Below are 18,996 nucleotides of genomic sequence, written 5' to 3'. Positions count from 1 at the left end.
ATATCAAAATGAAATATTTTCAGAATGTAAAATATTTTCAGTCTCATAAATAAATAAATAAATCCCTTACAGAAATAAAAGAAATAAAGCCCTTCTTTTAATAAAGAAGTAAACTACAAAGGCCGGACAGAGCAAAAAGCCCTTAATGATCTTTTTACAGAAATTGTCTCAAATTGGTAAACTCCTCTCCATTTTAATTTATTTTGATAATATTAGTACAATTGTAATAATGTACTAAACACCCCCAAACACACACACGCATTTGGTTTATTTAGCAATGAGGTTACATTGGCAATGATCTACATAATACATAAATGAAAAATCTAAATAATAACTCGTTTTTTTTTTGTTAGACGATGACTAACAAATAATTAAATAGCCAAAGTGTAAAAGCTGTGACATTTCTACTAACAATTTCTTGCAGATTCTGACATATTTGCCCTGCCATAATTTCCCTAACGCTGCCATAATTTCCTGCAATTTAAAGTACTGGTCTTGTAGCCCTAAGCAAAGTTCAGTGTGAGTTCTCACATCTATTAACAGTGTTAGGGTCAGGCATATCTGCCGTGACTGGGACTAAAATATAAGCTATAGGTGAAAGCTCACACATCCACACTGCTACGAGAGTGAACCTCGCCCCACATTGGAAATAGTCTATGATCCACTTTCTTGGAAATTTCAACAGGTTCATTTCTCATAATACGTAGTACAAACACTGCAATATCCCATGTGACTTTATTCAAACACCTGCAATTATGGAGAGTCCAGGTGTAGGGGAGTTACTGATTTTCTCACCCAATTCACTACAAACCAGCCTAAACTGTAATTTGTCAAATGAATGCTAAAGCATAAACCGGTATAGATGTTACAAATTATAAACCAATGAAGCCTAACATGATTTCAACAACCAAAAAAAAGGAAAGAAAGTAAAAGCCAGACTGTCAAAACTGCTTACTGAGTCATTCATGCAGCACTGTATGTTACCTCCAGGTTTCTCAGGTCTCTCTGGTTTACCTCTGAAATGATGTCTAGCTTGATTTTTATACCAGATATTATTTAGGTGTTTCTCAGCACAGCAAATACACTGATATAACAGTGGCCTCTTTGTGCCTGTGAGTGGTGCTGGTACAAATGAATCAGGTGCAGTGGCTTTACCGGAGGTGTATTAAAATGTGGGTCATATTTAGAGCTGGAGACTGAAGTTGTGTCAACATTTGCTTTGGGAAAGTTACGTGCATTGAGAGTCAGGTTTCTTAGCTGCTTATGTCAATTTTCTGGGATCTTCCAGATTATGCAAATTACCTGTGTGCAGTTAACACCTCTGAGGTTTCCAGAGTTTATGGGAGTACACCAAGACAAGGTTATTCAAAAGCATCTAGACCTTACCTTGTAACACAAGAACTTGCCTTTAAGCCTGAAAAATCATTGGAGGTTTTTTCCATTGCTTTCAAATGTAATATAATATAACATATATTCAAGAGATATATGCAGTTATATATGAATTAGAAGATGACAAGCACAAACCTCTATAATAGGAGTCTAGCATATGTTGCTGCATGAACAGTCCTAATAGTACTTGTCACATAATGAAAATCACTTAATGAAAACAAATTAAAAATGTCACAAGATAAATCAAGATCAATTCTGGTATTTATGCCAATTAAATGCTAAGCAGGTCCAGTGTGTTTAGTGTACTTTACAAGCCACTTCATTAGATACCTACAGTACCATTTTATATTGTCTAAATGTGTATATTGTATTATATCACTAGACACAGTACCATGTCAGAGTCACTGCTATAAAGTGAATAACATCTGCTCACCGTTGGTTCCCCTTTAACCCGTTGAAACAACACATAGCGCATAGCAACAAATGTACATCATTAGTTGACTGGAAAATGCACTTATATGGTAGGGGACGTGAAAAAATGACCAGTAACTTTATGCATAAGCTAGATAAGGAATAAATTAATTTAATAGTCACATTACACCACCCCATCACTGGTTATTTTCCTACAACATAACAGCAAATCCTGAAGAGTTATATTCCCTTTGTAGAACTTCATATTAAACTTTTTATAATAATGGTTCTAACATGGGGCTTGGATACAACAAAGAGTCCATGCAGCACAGACAAAGGGGTCTCTGGATTCATTTTTAGTGGAAATTGCAGATGATTATTATGTTATATGATATTCATTCATTCATTCATTCATTCATTCATTCATTCATTCATTTTCTACCGCTTATCCAAACTGCTCTGGTCATGTGGAGCCTGTGCCTATCTCAGGCATCATTGGGCATCAAGGCAGGATACACCCTGGACGGAGTGGCAACCCATCACAGGGCACACACTCATTCAATCACGCAATCACACACTACGGACAATTTTCCAGAGATGTTATATGATATTATATAACTATAATATATAACAATATAAGTAATTATATTTATAATATAATATATGTTACATATACACACATATACATTATAGTAAATAATATTAGTCTCACATATATATGAGATATTATGATATTATACTTTTATATATATAAATGTTTAAAAAGGAGATTAGACTCGATTATTAGAGAATAGATTAAAATATATAATAATTAAAAGTTCATACTGGTATTAGCTTATTTGACAATAATTCAAAAACATTTCTGCATTAAATAAGATAAGTTTGCCCCTTTTGTGTATTGTGTCTATGGGTCAAAATTTCTCTAATGGCTCTTATAAACAAATCAAATATAGCTGGATTATTTCATAATGGCGATTAATTTACATTTAACTTCAAGGGGAGTTGAGAAAGTCTGAGAAAGCGGTAAAGTAGAAGCTTTATTGTGTGTGTGTGTGTGTGTGTGTGTGTGTGTGTGTGTGTGTGTGTGTGTGTGTGTGTGTGTGTGTGTGTGTGTGTGCGCGCGCCAGAGCTGTAGTGTGAAAGCGGAACCTACCTGCTGAACATATTCCGGAACCTTCTCCACTTCCGCAAACGAGGTCTCGTTAGGGGACATGAGATAGAAGAGCATGCGAGTCCCCTGAGAGAAGGAGACCGTGGTGTCCTGTGTGTCCTCCATCTGCGCCATGTTGTGCTTTCAGTGTGTGTGTCTGTGTGAGCTGCCGTTGTGTCGCTGTGACTGTTCATATACACAGAGCTGACTTTTGTCCTCCGGGGTGAACTGTGAGAGATACGACAGGCTTAAATACAGATACTGATCCAGATATTACAGGACAGGGATCAGATGTAACCCTGACACTGAACTCTGTATCTGAACTTCCGCTTCTTAGAAGACTTTTATTACACAAGAATTGCGTAACTTTAGATAACCTACCTACAGTGTGTGTGCATCATTTATGACAGGCTGGAAGAAGAAGAAGAAGAAGAAGGAGAAGAAAGCAAGTATAATCAATCACTGATTAATAAAAATAAGAAGGAGAAGAATAGGAATAATACTATTAATAATATTTATAATAATAAAGATGTAAATTAATACTATTTGTACCAGTTGTGTTAAGCTGTTTAAAGGTTTCTATAAATTGTAATTAATATAAATGAATAAAGTCATTTTTCCATTTTTTAATATAAATAAAGTCATTTTCCGACGTCTTAAACTTTGCGATTTTTAGTCATTATCTCATCACTGGTCATGTCCTCAAAGTCAGAAAAAGAATGCATATCCTTCTAAGGTACCGTGTTCACTTTAGTAGGAGCATGTGGGAGGCAAAATCTCAGCACAGTTTGGAATCACATTAGGTTTTTTTGGCTTTGTACATTTTTACAATATTACATTTCCTGTTGAAGGAATGCTTCCCTAAAACAAAAAAGACTGGGTTACAGGTCTAAAATCATGTCACAAAGTACACAGTGTGCCACAGAGCCAACCTCAGTGATGCATTTAGATTTAACCGAGACGCTGACATGGAGTTATACTGTACAGCATGCAGTTTAAATCTTCACTGTTTGCATCTATGCAGCACTCAATGTGATACTTCCTTTGCACTTTGATTTTACTTGTATTTTTCTCCTTCTTACTAATTGAAACTAACCACCAAACATCCATGTGGTTCTTGTGGCTGACGCACTCGATCCCATGTCCTGGTGGGTGAACCTGAGTTTAGATATTGTGATTTTTTTTTTTTTTTTACAAATTAGGATGCATGCTCACACACTGTGGTGAGACAAGTTGGACCCCATAACAATATCTCAAATGCACTTTTGTAATAGAATATGATCCATCTGCACATTTCCCTTTAGGCCTCTGGCAGGAGTCCTGACCCTGCCCAGAGGAGACATTGAGTTTAGCATTCACTCTGGCCCTGCTGCTTCCTCAATGATTTATTCATGTTAGCCACACTCTCCGTCCTGGCATATATTAGTTATGAAGCTCAGACAGGATCAGACAAAGCAGTCAAAATCCATTTGCAGCCTGTTATTAAAACTTCTTTTAACTTTCCAAAGAGTCAGGGTAGTTCACTGCTGATCATGCTTTATGCCTAGATTGCAGACAAACTACAGACTAAAAGAAAAGCCAGCAACAATTTTATTTAGGATGAAAATAGCAAACGTGAGATGGTTGGTAAGAAAATAGTCACATCGATATTTACACAAATTTAAAACTTAAAGTTGAAGTTAAATGGGGGGTTTTGCTTCTCCCACAAGCTGGGTTGAATTCCAATTCCGTATACATTAAGACTTTCAGAATATATAGTAGAAACAACTGAATGATGGTTTACAGTGTAAACCAAAGCATACTGTAGATCCACTTTAACACAAGGCACATTTTATGGAATGTTCAACATTTTAACCAAATTAGAAATAACATTTTAACACTGACAAGACCCACATTCCTTGTTGAATTAAAACCTGTTGCCATGTAATATATTTATATGTCCCAACTCTTACAATATTCCACTTGTAAACTGTCATTTTTAACTGTTAATTTACAGCAAGGCACTTTGTTGTTGTTTTATTTTTATCATAAAGCACATGCACATATTTTACATAATCAAAAGTCTGTTGAAACAAATCAGTTCTTTATACATGAGCACTGTCATTCAGCTATCAGCTACCAAAAATCCTTATAGGGACATTCCCTTTTGTCCTCCAGGTCTTCCAGTTGTGGTTTGAAATGCAGCCTTGGGGATTAAAGGTCCTGGACTGCTGACCCGATATGTAGCTCCTCTTCATAAATAGCAACTTTGATAGCACTAGGGTACGGGAGGACCCCAGTTTCGCATCTCAGGGGTAAATCAGACATCTTCATATCATAACTGAGCATGCTCAGAGCTCTGATCACTGTCATGGCTGTCCTCGTTAATCAATGAATCTGCTCTGTGGTGGAGTCCAACGATGCCTGAAAACTCAGAAGGCAACAAAGTCCCCTTTTTCACATGCACCAGTTCTTTCTCCCTCGCCACCGCCCCTTGCTGTCCACCCTTCACTCGCTTCCACTTCATCCGTCTGTTTTGAAACCACACTTTCACCTGGAGAGGGGAAAAACAAACTCTGTAAATATGCACCAGACTCACTGAAGTAACGGTTGAACGGTGTGTTGTGTCATGTGGTTTGCCGATGAGCTTTCATTTTGGCATAGTACTGTATGAGCTATCTACACAACATCCATGAATCACCAGCCACAAGTAAGATAATAACACATGGTCAGTGGACAGTTGCTTATTCGGCATGATCACATGAGTGTATGCTATTTATTTCTGCAGGTTGATAAGCAAAATTTGCAAATATAATATGCTGAACCTGTTTTTGACAGTGACTGATGTTGTTCAAGGAATTTTGGCAAATATGGACCAAATTAAGGATATTAAGCAGACCAAGTTGGTGTGTTCCTACAGTGACAGTGTAAGACGTAGTAATAGACGTTCATGGATGCCCCGGTTAGTTAGGGGTTCACTCAGTAAGATACTGCCATTACCCAAAATGGACTGTTTCCATATTAGCAATAATAATTTGTCAGAGTGCATCTGTTCAGTTGTATCAAATGCTTCCCCTTATTTCCTTTCTTGTCATCATTTACATTTCCCAGGAATGATGACTAAGTAGTTTCTTATATGGCCACCACTGTGGGAGGGAGGCTGCACTGGTCATGAGCGCTGGTGCCTGAGGGCCAGATCACACTGTGGTAAAATTTATTTTTGGTGGGTCATAGTGTGGATAAAGTGAGTCATGTGATGTGGTTTTCATGCTGTTGCGTAAATGTCGGTGGTTGATCCTGGGCAGCAAATGAAGTGCTATCGATCATTATAGATTCTTCAGACAGTTTGCACGAATGGACCCAAATGAGGTCATTCACTACTGATAATTAATTATTGAGGTTCTTATTCGGCAACTGCTAAGCTAACAGACACAACAAACCTAGCTGTTTTGAATACATATTTATTACGTTATCAAACCTTTTCTTGGTAACATTGGGGTTAATGGTGTGTGAGATAAGTCATCTGATTTGCCACTTGCCATCTGATTTGCCACTTGTGGCTCTTGCTGTCATCCGTCTACAACGACTGTTCTTAAAATACATCTGCAAGCTTTGCACTTTTGCCCACAGCATGCAGAGTTCTCCACGTCACTCCTGAGAAGGTTGAGTACTTATTACGTGATCTTTGTATCCTCTCAGGCAGTCTTCAAAAAATCTAAACTGATTAAGCTAGGACACTAGCTGTAACATTTATATTTACATACAGTATGTTTAGTGAATGGTATTAGTTTGCTGTTATTATTATGTAATTTGTAGCTTTAGCCTCAGTGGCTGCAGTCGAGTGATAATTGTCCAGAGATTTCATGGCCTAGTTCAGTAGTTGCAGGTTCACACAGGGATCACATAGCAAGAGGGGGCTTACTTATTCCGTCGTGTGTCGAGGTTAATGTTATGCTGAGAGAATGAAAAGGTGCCTAAAACTAAATCTTCAGATGTCAAGACTTCACTGCAAGCTGTGTTATACGGTCATTGAGGCTTGGAAAGATTTATTTTAGAGATTTATTCATAAAGGTTCGATATATAATTGGGACTGAATTTAAATTTGGAATGTTTTACAGAATAGTTAAATGATTTAAAACCATGAATTTTGATCAGATCTTTTTAGAGATCTCAATTTCCCTCACACCAATCAGACTGTCTCCAGATATTTATTTGCCTACACAGATGGTCTTCCTACGCAGAACAATTTGGAGGAATGTGCAGGAAGTGCTTAACTACAAGAGCATATCCCTTGCCTGTCTCCATTTCTTCACTATAGAAGAAATGAAGGGACCTTGTTGAAACATCTGGAATATGATAGTCCCCATGATAATCTCACTCCATAGCCACAGCAGCACAGAGAGGCACACAAACTAAACACTAAATTCAAGACTTCTTTTGAGACATTATGTTGAATGGTCAAGATCGAGGGTGCATGTTGTCATACCTGCCTTTCCGTCAGGTCCAAGTTTACCGCTATTTCATAACGCCTCAATCGGGTCAAATAGTTGTGATGGGCAAATTCTGCCTCGAGCTCCCGGATCTGTTCTTTAGTGAAGGCGGTCCGCTCCTTCCGGGGCTTGCTGCTCGCGTCCGATTTGTAATTTCCATCCTGGGACTCTGGTGGGAAGCAAAAGAGAAGGAAAATATTTTCACTTGATATATAAAAAACAGAATTTCCAAGCGATGCTAAATGACTGTAGAGTTTCCATTTCCACATGACAAGATATTAATACCTTCTGAAACTGGTGTAAAAGGGGATTTCTGACTTGTGAGATTGTGGTTGACATAAAATGCCATTGTTAATAAAAGTAGGGCACGTACTGGTGTTTTATAGCAATAACGTTCTCAATGGTGATGTTTCATATTCTGGCTGGTGGACCTCTCACAATGTGTTCACTTTTAACAGAAGCCTTTTCTCAATGTGGAGTTCATTTGTCTTCCTCTTAACGAATATGGGGACCTTTAAAGTTTTAATACGGAATAAAACAACTCTGGATAACATGTAAAAATATGGTTCTTTAGTTTATTTACCTCAACATTTTACAGGCTTCTTTCCTATGACTCACAAGCTGTAATAAATTTCAGTTGTGTTAATGTTTCTGTCTCTCTCTCTTTTTTTACATTTCGCTATTTATTTTCTTTCTTGGCATGAAATGCTACTTTCCCATATATATATATATATATATATATATATATATATATATATATATATATATATATATATAGATATGTGTGTGTGTGTGTGTGTGTGTGTGTGTGTGTGTGTGTGTGTGTGTGTGTGTGTGTGTGTGTGTGTGTGGAATTATCTTTTAAGATTCTTTAATATTTGGCTATCGAGTTACTACTTATGACAAACATCGGCCTGGAAAGTTAAGAGCGAAAGACTAAAAGTTGTCCCAAGAAATTTTGACCTCTGCTGTTTTTTACACCGCAATGAAGAAATTCAGTTCTTTCTGTTTGTTTTATTGGTAGAAACAGAGAACTGTTTGCCCTTCTCATGACTAGATCTTGCGGTATGTTTTTAAGGCTATGCCTCAGTGGCAAATTGCACATCAAGGCAACAAAACCTCCGGTCTGTGCTAATCCAACTGGCAATCCTAAACCCAGCTGTAAATAGAGCCCACTTTAACGAGGCCCCATCCACAAGGCATGGGAACAACTCAGCTATTCCAACACACACATATTTCCAAAAGGAACTGATTTCAAATAGACACTGTTTTAGGATGAGCAGCTTCCTATTGTGCTTGGCTAGATTCATCCATTCATTCATTCATTCATTCATTCATTCATTCATTCATTCATTCATTCGTTCGTTTGTTTGTTTGTTTGTTTGTTTGTTTGTTTGTTTTTTAAAAAGTGCACCTTTTGTGCAATATATGAATGATTAGATATTTTTGTCAATTCATAAAAATGTTGCTAGCTTTTTGTAATATTACTGTATATTTGTAGAAGATGGTACAAATGTTAATTAGTACAACGACATACTACACAGTAACATACAAATTTATGTTAATGTTAAATGATGAAAAAAATTAATCCACCTTGCACTCATACATGCAAATTTGTACTTATAAGTAAGTAAGTAAGTAAGTAAGTAAGTAAATAAACAAACAAACAAACAAACAAATAAATAAATAAATAAATAAGAAAGATCAAATTTGTCTAATAGCAGCAACTATGTAATTAGACAGCCAAATAATGATATTAAGAAACCAAGTGCTAGAATTGCATCGTGATTATACCAGGTTTATATTATATCAGTAGATTATATCTACTGTTGAACTACTGATGTCTTACACCATTTCCATTCCGCATGGCCCATTTCATCAGTCACATTTAACTGTGACCTCTGTAAGCACACGGAGTGGTCTGTAATTTTAGCGGGCCTTCTCTGGCTGCTGGGCGTCTGGCTGCGTTCGGCTCTGATTGAGGCCTGGAGAGAGCTAGTTACTATGGGCTAAACACAGCCATTGTGGAAGAAGAAAGACTAACATGTGAAGTTGTTTGCGAACAGTGCCACAACTTAAAGCAACTTTTCCCCAGCTTTACGATGCAGTGGCTACACCGCAGCAATTAGGCCTGCGCCTTAACTTTCATCTCACTTCAAAAACACAAGCAGCGCTGGAAAAAAAAAGTTTTTCTGTGACAGTCTACATGTCTGTGGATGAGTTTGGATTTCTCTCTGCATTACATTAGTTAGAATTGATATATTTATCATATATTTGTCATCAACTGCATCACAGAGTATCCTTATTACTGAGATTGATTTCAGATACAAGATATTAACTGAAAAAATGTGTCAAACTGTAAATTTTTCAGTTTTGTTTTGGTGTTGCATATGGTTTTTGTTGCCCAGCACTGAATTCTGTTTTGAAGAAGTAAAGATTTATTAAAGAAACTCTGACACGGCAGTGCACATCCAGATGTCCCAATGTGGAAATAGTTTATCTGGCCTAATAATATGCTGACATTGAGTACAAACTCACTTGTACAACCCTTAAATCATTTATTTTTTTATTTATTCCCCAGCCATAGTGCACAATAATTACTTTTCAGCATGCACTGAGCTATAGATATTATATCCCTGTCACGTAATAGTTACTCAGATTTATTCCTGTCTACCGAGTAAATGTGAGTATGCGGATATAAGCACTGTATAAAGTAAAAAATAAAAATAAAATAAAAATAAAAACATAAAAATATGTTATTTTGTTGAACTTAAATAATTAACAAAAAAATAAATTTAAATACATCTATAAAAGTTTCTAAAAGCTGTTGCTAAAAGAAAGGAAAAAATAAATGCTTCTGATGAAAAATAAATAAATAAATAAATAAATAAATAAATAAATGTTTCTATCTTCTAAAAATCTCACCCTTATTTTTACTCTTATAATGAAGATCCTTTTAAGTCTCTAAATCTCTAAATAATGCCTATGGTTTGTGTGTGTGTGTGTGTGTGTGTGTGTGTGTGTGTGTGTGTGTGTGTGTGTGTGTGTGTGTGTGTGTGTGTGTGTGTGTGTGTGTGTGTGTGTGTGTGTGTGTGAGAGAGAGAGACAGAGAGAGAGAGAGAGAGGGAGAGAGAGAGCCTTTGAGAGAGATTAAGGCCCTGTTTAAAAAGAACACACACACACACAAAAACAAAAAACAGGAGGGTCAGTCAGAGGTGTTACTGAGTGAAAGCGACAAGCCAACCATTACACTTCCACAAGAAAAATATAGGATGTTGAAATTGTTGTCTTTGGGCCGTCTTACCGATCCAGTCACATATAGAAGATGAAACTCAGTCACAAACAATTAATGCAGTATCTTAATTGATTTAGAAGACTCTTTTCAAGATATTACATTTTTAGAAAGTATAATGCTGAAGGACGAAATACAATTTTGTAACCAAAAACAATACTTTAACATTTAACAGAAAATTGAAAGTGAGTACCAGCGCCTAAATTGAATGTGATCTTAATTAGGCTGCTGTCACATCTCTGAGTTGAACAGTGCACATATTAGTAAAAGCAGTTCTGTACATACTCTACAGTCAGTTCCCCAAAGTCCTATTAAAACCAGCAGAAAATCACAGCTGATAACATTTGCTGTGCTTCATGTTTGACTACACTAACGCAACAAAGGTCATTATTAGGGGAAATCTTAATCAGTGCTATAGGGGTGTCCTTCCACCTACAGCCTGTCTAATTAAACCTGACTTACAGACATGCAGAAAAGAGCTTAGAGAGAGTTAGTTCCACAGGTAATAATAAAGATTTAGATATTTAAATAAGCTTATACAGTACTGTGTGAATATATTTATGAATGCTCAGATGACAGTAAAAAAATGACCTGCGTTGCTTCAATTGTTATTTTAGGAACGTTAAGAAAATTGTTGTCAATCTAAAAAGCTTATAGGTTTCATGTATGCACCGATATTCTACACTAGAATTTCTCTATATATTTTAGATGTCATATAATATTTGACATTAAGCATAAAGGAGTGGTAGATTCATTCACAGACTAAACACATACAATGGCTTAATCTTAAATTTGGTGTCTGAACAATTAATATTTCTAACACATATTTGCTCTGTTACTATTAATGTTATTGGTGTATATTAGCTCCCTATGTATAAATCTCAGACTGGGTTAAATAGAATTGCAGTTTCCTGTTTCTGAAAACACCTGCTGTTGCATTTCATTCAGTGCGGCTTATGAGCTGAAAACAAACAAACAAACAAACAAACAAACAAACAAACAAACAAACAAACAAACAAACAAATAAATAAATAAATAAATAAATAAATAAATAATATTTTTTTGTTTACTACTACTACTACTACTACTACTACTACTACTACTACTACTACTACTACTACTACTAATAATAATAATAATAATAATAATAATAATAATAATAATAATAATAATAATAATAATAAAAATGTCATCAAAAAGCGCCTTAATTATTATAAGTTCTCAGATTTTGACATCACAAAATAAATGAAGTTAATCCAGACAGTGGATAAAAAATAAAAACAAAAATAAACAAAGTTAATCCAGACAGTTCTTTGCATATTCTAAGTCTACTTTCTCTCAGGCCTCTATAGCTGTTGCTGTTCTCTCCTTTACAATCTTTGAAATTAGTATTATTTTTTTTACAGTATGCCTCATTTTCTGCTCTCTAAAAAGTGCCGAGACGAAACAGATGGTGTGCAAAGTGAAACATGCGAACAGTCAAATGCCCACACAGAGTTATAGTCTGGCCTTTGCTCCTGGCTCTAGTCAAAATAATTGCTTCTGTGCGTGTCAGCCAACACCTACAAAAGTCTCTCTCGCAAAAATACGGCTCCACATTTCCGAGCAGCAGGAGACTAATTTTCCAAAAATGCTACTACAAAACCCAGTCTGAATAATCCCACAGCCTGCTGCAATGTGTTAATAGCCACTGAGTCATGAAGTTAAAGGTAATGAAGAGAAAGGCTGCCGATCCTGTAAGTTTCTTCTTACAATAAACATTTGAGTTATACATTTTACTTTATATGTGTATATTTATAACATGTATAAAAATTATACATATATAAAATAAAAAGCTTTAGAAATGCTGAGCATGTAGAGCAATCTTGTGCGTTTCACATATTAAAATTAATTTAATTTACTCTAGGCTAAATGATTTGTAATCTGCCTTCATACTTTCTCTTACCTGAACTATCACTCCTTCGCTTTCCGTTCCTCTTCTCTGCCTCTGCTGGAGACAGCGTTTGACGCCCAAACTCTCCGCCAGGCAGACAGGAGACCCCTGAGGGCACGGCTCCACCAAGACTGGGTGTGCTGGCACAGAGACTCGGGCCACCAGGTGCCATATCTGAGGAGCCTGAGTCCGTCCCTGCCATTCCAAGGCCTAAGCGCACATTGCAGTTCGACACATTGGACATTTGGGGTATATGCCAGCTACCTTGCTGTGGTTGGGGTGTTACAGGGTGATGTTGCTGGGTAATCGGGGGTCCACGCTGGTGCCCGTGCCCGTGCCCTCCGAAGAGCCCATCATCACCCGGGTAACAGCTGACCACGCAGGAAGGAGAGGAGGATGAGGAAGAAGATGAGAGATCAGGGTAGGCTGAAAGGTGCTCGGAGCGGCTGTGCAGGGTGAAGGCCGGGTGCAGGGCCTGGGGAGGAGCGTGGGGGCCGCGCAGGCAGCCAAACAGTGTGTGATCCATCACAAGCAACAAAAAAAATTGTGTTTCACTAAGTTTATCTCCACACAGCAAACACAACAAATGTTAAAAATAATAAACCAATTCCCTCTCCTTCATAAAAGACCTGAAAAAAATCAAGGAGTAAATGTACATGTGTGTGCATGTGTGTATGTGCATCTAAGCATGCCCATGTGTGTGTGATAATCCAGAGCGTGCGGCGAGCACAAGCTGCCAGGCGGCGTTGGGTAAACAGCAGCAGCAGCTGAGACGAGCAGGAGCAGGAGCTTAGATGACGGCCTGGAGGAGAGTGTAGAGGAGATGGGAGTGGTAGGAGCTTCCTGCCATTGCTCAGAGTTGGGGCTATGGGCTTTGGGCTGGGGCTTCCAGATGCATGCTGGGCGGGGAGCCCATGCAAGAGGGGGTTGTTATAAATAGAGCTGTAATGTGAGACGGAGGCTGGGTCAGAGAACCCACGCTGCCACTACTGACCACATCCACATGACAGACTTAGTATAATATACAGCAGGATAAATGTGCGGCCACGGCTCAGGAAGCTCATCTCCGATCTTGTGATTTTGACCTGTAGTGCCCTGTCTTTGTCGTTGTTTTCTTTTGCTGTTATTCAAGAACAGGGGCTGAGAAGAGGAGGACGTGGAAGGCAGAAGGAACGCATGAGTGTTAACACTTAGTTTGGCGATATTCCCTACTCTCTCCTCACTATGGAGATGATTTACACAGCAAGAGATTATTACTGAAGCCATGCTGACTGTATATATTAACCTTAAGGAGACAGTTTACACTTCCTTGTGATGAAACAGATGTGGAGAAAAGAATAAAATTTACTGCTTTATTGCTGCACACGTTATTGCTACTTTTTTCTACTATCAATACTTTCATATATTCTACAGTACATTACTACTATAGTCGGTTTCCTATATCAGTCTTTAATCTTACATTTTACACAAAGGGGTTTTATTGTACAGAAGTACAGTTTACAGACTAAAATATCATTTTTTTTAGTTCATTAAAAGGATTGTTGAAATAACTGATTTACAGATTTCTAATCTATATCTGTAACAGTTTGGGAATTGAGTTGTGAATCAGTTTGGGAATCGAGTGTGTGAGTCAGTTTATGAATCAAAAACATATATTAGTGCTGATTATTATTCAACATTTCAGGAACCTTTAACTTCACTTACTCAGTTTCAGTTAACGCTTTGTCTGGTCAAGGCCACAGTGGATCCAGAGCCTATCCTGGAAACACTGGGTGTGAGGCAGGAATACATCCACTGGATGGGACAGCAGGCCATTACAGGGATTCACACACACATGCACGCACACACACATGCACACTCGCACGTGCGCACACACACTCACATGCACACACAAACACACACATATATATGTTCATACCTAAGAGCAATCTAACTAGGCTAATTCACACAATGGCATGTTTGCAGGTGATGGGAAAAAACAGAGAACCAGGAAGAAACCCAGATACACATAGAACATGGGCAGAATGTGCACAAAGACAAAAAAACAGGCTCAGGACTAAACATGTCCCAGATCTATGATTGCAGTGCTACCTGCTGTGCAACCAAGCACAGATAAAATTAACATTTATGTTTACACCATTTGGTAGATGCCATAGTCCAGAGTGACTTACAGTAAAGCTATAAAATTTAATGAATACATCGTTACTTGCTCACTAAATGACAGACTGAATAAAGGATCAATCCAAAAGAGCATTATGTCATTTTATTTATTTTAAAAAGTGCTAGCAATCTTAATTATCTTTGAAAGTGTTTATTTTTGAATTAATAAAATCAGACCAGACATGATCCTGCTTTATTACTCCTGAATAATCACTTAAAATTCACATTTTTTTTTTTACACATTTCAGGTATTTAAGTAATTAAGTAGTTAATGTATGTTCATTTTCACATTTTCTAATTATTTTCACACGTGAATTGTGGATATAATTAAATGAAAAGTATGTAAAATCAGCAAATAATGGTTTTATTATGATAATTTTTTATTAAATTTTTTTCACACAAATATTATCCAAGTTTCACATGTTCGCCTTTTATTCGGGTTCATTTTGTCATATGTGATTTTCTCACACTGATATTTACGTCATTACGTAACATAACGTCTCTTGTTTATTTAAGTAGACGTGCACAAATTCAGGGTTTCCTGTTGAAATGCGGTAGACGTGCAAACAGTTGAAGGCTTTGGCACACACTTCCACATGTGAATAATCACATGATATACACGTGTGACTTTTACGCTTTTCCCGTTGTTTCACATGTGTAGTTTGTTTTATTTTAACACGAGGGATTTTCTGCATATTATTCATCTGTTTTGACGTTTTTTATTTTTCATGTGAATTTTTCATATCATTTGTATATTTTCACATTTTACATTTTCAGATATAGTGTGTTTTATATATATATATATATATATATATATATATATATATATATATATATATATATATATATATATATATATATTAATCTATTTTTACATGTTTATTTTCCTTCATGTCAGGTATGTACTTTTATTTTTCTGCCACCTCTGAATATTATTAAGATCTGCTCAGTTGATTTTAATATATTATGTATACTATAAATCGTTTGTAAATAGTTTTTTTTTTAACATGATCAAATTATTCTAATACACACTAATGTCTATGTGATGTAAACATATCTATGTGATACACCTGCAAGCATTCAAACATGACAACATGATACTGTCATCATAATCATCAGTAAAATGTCTTGATCTCCTTAGGACCACAAGTTAAAATGCACTACCCTCTTTCTTTTCTTCTCTTTTTTTCTTTTCCATTCATTTAATGATGACTCATAAACCAGGTGCTCTAATTTGACCACATAAAAATAACCCCTCAGTGTGTTTTGATAGCACACAGTGCTGAGCGTATTCCTGATCGATAGTAACACCCGCACGTGGGCGACTACAGCACAGAGACTCAGCGGCTTGTCTTCATGAGAAAGAGGAAATAAAATGCTGTATTTGGGGAAATGGCTTTAGCAGACTTTAGAAGAGAGACACAATCCCAGGCTTCAGGGAGGGAGAAAAGAGAGACGGCAGACGATCATCATTCGATCTGCACCCTCACTGTGATGCGCCACGAAAACACAGCTGAGGTGAGTACACAGAATTCTGCTTTCATTTCCAATTAATTATTGTGATCATCTGGAACTGGGGCACTTGCTACACACATGATTTGGTTTAGTTTGTGGAATTGCTCCCTCATGCCATGGCGTATGTGCTAAATGAGTACAGTCTGTGGGCCTGCTCTTATTCAGCACACAACCTTAATATTCCCAGCATGCAATAGGATGTGTGACCTGTACTTTTAGACACATAGAAGGTGAAAGGGATAAAAGTGAAATATGTATATAGGATATATTAATTATGAACAGCCATATCGGAAAGGAATGTTGAACAAGCGTTGATTTCACTGCAGAACAGTACGACTGCTAATAGAATCAGTATACCGATATCCAATAACTGGATTTTAATTACAGCCAGCTACTGTTGAAGAACAACAAAGCAGCCAAAACATGAAGATGTCTGTCAAAATTTATGCTGCAAAAAATTACATTTGACCTTTTCTGAAATGGCTGATGTTTTTTAACAGCAATGACAAATCTTCAGGGGAAAAAAAAAAAATCAAATCAAATACAACATTTCAAAATTATACCTAATTTAGATGCTTACAACAGCCACTGGAATTTTTTTAATTTTTTTTATCATAAATAAAATTAAGTAAATAATAATTCAAATAATTACATCGCAGTCTAAACATCAAAACTTTTAATTACTTATATAGTATAAATAATTTTCTCAAGTTTTTTTAATTAATTAAAATTTACACATAATCTCAAACATACCTTTAGACATATACAGTATATACACATGCGTATATTTATTTATTTAATTGTTTATTTATTGGATACATAAAAGTTATTAGGCTCATATAAATGCTTCCATGTAAACACAGAATGCCGTTCTTTCATGCTTAACTTTGTTATTTCTAATCGACCCTGTTTTATTAATTTTTTTCAAATAACAATTTTAATAAAGGTTTTTACTAATATATATTCTTGTAATAATTCAGTTCTTACATGATGTATAGAATATATGTTCTATATGTCTTAGACTCTTGGTTAAGTCTAAATGTGTTACAGATGTTTTATGACAGAACAGTAATCTATATCTACATCTATAACAACGTATAAATTTAAAAACATCAGTTTGCATTTAAATAAATCTTATTGATATTTGTGAAGCTTTTTGAGTTTGTGAGAGTTTGTGAGTTTGTGAGAGTTTGTGTACGTACAGATGTCATTTCTGGAGAGATATGTATATGTATATATATATATATATATATATATATATATATATATATATATATATATATATATATATATATATATATATATATATATATATATATGATGAAAATATGTAGTATATTTATTTACATCGTTCATGAGAGGAAAGTTCTAGAGTTGTGTTTAAAAATTGATGATTAATGATTTAATCATGGAAGTTAAACTGTTATGAGCATGAAATTAAGGAAATATTTTGTCTACGAATGTCACACACCCGGCAGCCCAGAGTCACCATCAGTACCACTCAACTGGTCCGTTATTTAAGCCAGCAGTCCCAGGTTAAGGCTCAGGTACGTGCCCACGCTGGCATTAAGCAGCTTCGTAGTCTCGTCTTTATGCTGTCTGTCAAACAACTTCAGTGCCCACAGGCAGCCATTACTCATGATACACCAATAGGTAATTACATCACCAGAGACTTTTTTTTTTTTGCTTCCCCTCCATACTGCTTTAATAAGGCCAATCAATTTGAAAAGTGGAGTCAACTTTTTTATGATTTAATGGCTTCCTTCTCTCTTTTGGTGCCTATAGTCCCTTAGTGGAAGTCCCAGTGATGTCGAGCGAGGGACATTCCTTCCAATAGCAGACTAATGGATTCTCAATGTGGAGGCAGAACTTCATCAGAAAATCCAATCTCGAGACGGCCGTCTTTCTGTCCTTAAACATATGCTTCATTCATGTGTCTGCCAGTTTTGAGCAGAATAAACTTAAACTGATTAGATATGATATTATTCCGCCTAAAAATATTGAATTTTGAACGTTTTATATTTTAAAATCTGGACCTCATTAAATGTTTTTTTTTTCAGTAATCATTAGCATTTTAATCCTGTCACTGGAAAAGAAGAAGAAATAACCACATGAAAGACTTTTAAATGCTGAATGGCTCAGATCACGTGTCATTATTATAATCATGCAGAATGCATACACTCCTACTGGTGTGGGTCCTATAATTCAGTCTTTTGGAGCAAACTGTTTATTAAATCAGCACTTGAAATAGCAAACAAATTGCATTACTTTTTTCTTTGTTATCCGCACGCGACATGTGTGTCTAGTGATCAGCAAATCTAACAAGCTTTCACATTCATTAGTCACAATGGAGAATTAAATACCAGTTGCTGTCTAATATTCATGCAAGAGTAATATTATGCTTTTTTTTTTTTTTTTTTTTTGAGGAAAAAAGCAACTAATCTCAAGTTCCATTTGTCATAGCTACACATATAAAAAATGTGGTACCTTCAGCTTCATAGCTCAGATCCTTATGTGCAGCACTGCAGATGGATCCAAAATGTAAAATGTAAATATACTGAAACACTGAAAATAATGTTTGGAAATCAGTGATCAGCTCTCGAAGTGGATAAAGTATTTTCAATATTTATTTTTATTTATATATGTAATAAATAAGAAATAAATAAATTACGCACAG

The 18,996-nt window shown here is 36.1% G+C and overlaps 2 protein-coding genes across 2 annotated transcripts in view; both read right to left on the bottom strand.

Annotated features, from left to right (window-relative positions):
* agmo (alkylglycerol monooxygenase) overlaps positions 1-3,270 on the bottom strand; it is a 42,337-nt gene extending 39,067 nt beyond the window's left edge. Inside the window, exon 1 of the mRNA XM_047820869.1 lies at positions 2,954-3,270. Coding sequence (XP_047676825.1) covers positions 2,954-3,085 — 132 coding nt within the window. The 5' untranslated portion in view covers positions 3,086-3,270. The remainder of the gene's footprint in view (positions 1-2,953) is intronic.
* Positions 3,271-4,497: 1,227 nt separating this feature from the next.
* On the bottom strand, positions 4,498-13,631 carry meox2a (mesenchyme homeobox 2a). Its single transcript, XM_027146137.2, has 3 exons — positions 12,657-13,631; positions 7,416-7,588; positions 4,498-5,483 (listed from the first exon to the last, which is right to left on the bottom strand). The coding sequence occupies exons 1-3, from the start codon at positions 13,168-13,170 to the stop codon at positions 5,265-5,267; spliced, it is 906 nt and encodes a 301-aa protein (XP_027001938.2). The 5' UTR covers positions 13,171-13,631; the 3' UTR covers positions 4,498-5,264.
* Positions 13,632-18,996: the final 5,365 nt, after the last annotated feature.

This window comes from Tachysurus fulvidraco, chromosome 11 (genome assembly GCF_022655615.1).
Source record: "Tachysurus fulvidraco isolate hzauxx_2018 chromosome 11, HZAU_PFXX_2.0, whole genome shotgun sequence".
Classification (NCBI taxonomy): Eukaryota; Metazoa; Chordata; class Actinopteri; order Siluriformes; family Bagridae; genus Tachysurus; species Tachysurus fulvidraco.
This window is presented reverse-complemented; position numbering and strand designations above follow the sequence as displayed.

What these genes read in the sequence shown, in the direction of transcription:
- meox2a (XM_027146137.2), bottom strand. Translation starts at nt 13,170, where the DNA reads ATGGATCACACACTGTTTGGCTGCCTGCGCGGCCCCCACGCTCCTCCC. An exon ending in GCGAAGGAGTGATAGTTCAG is followed by an intron (nt 7,589 to 12,656) that starts GTAAGAGAAAGT and finishes GCTTCCCACCAG; the next exon opens with AGTCCCAGGATGGAAATTAC. An exon ending in TGGACCTGACGGAAAGGCAG is followed by an intron (nt 5,484 to 7,415) that starts GTATGACAACAT and finishes TCCCCTCTCCAG; the next exon opens with GTGAAAGTGTGGTTTCAAAA.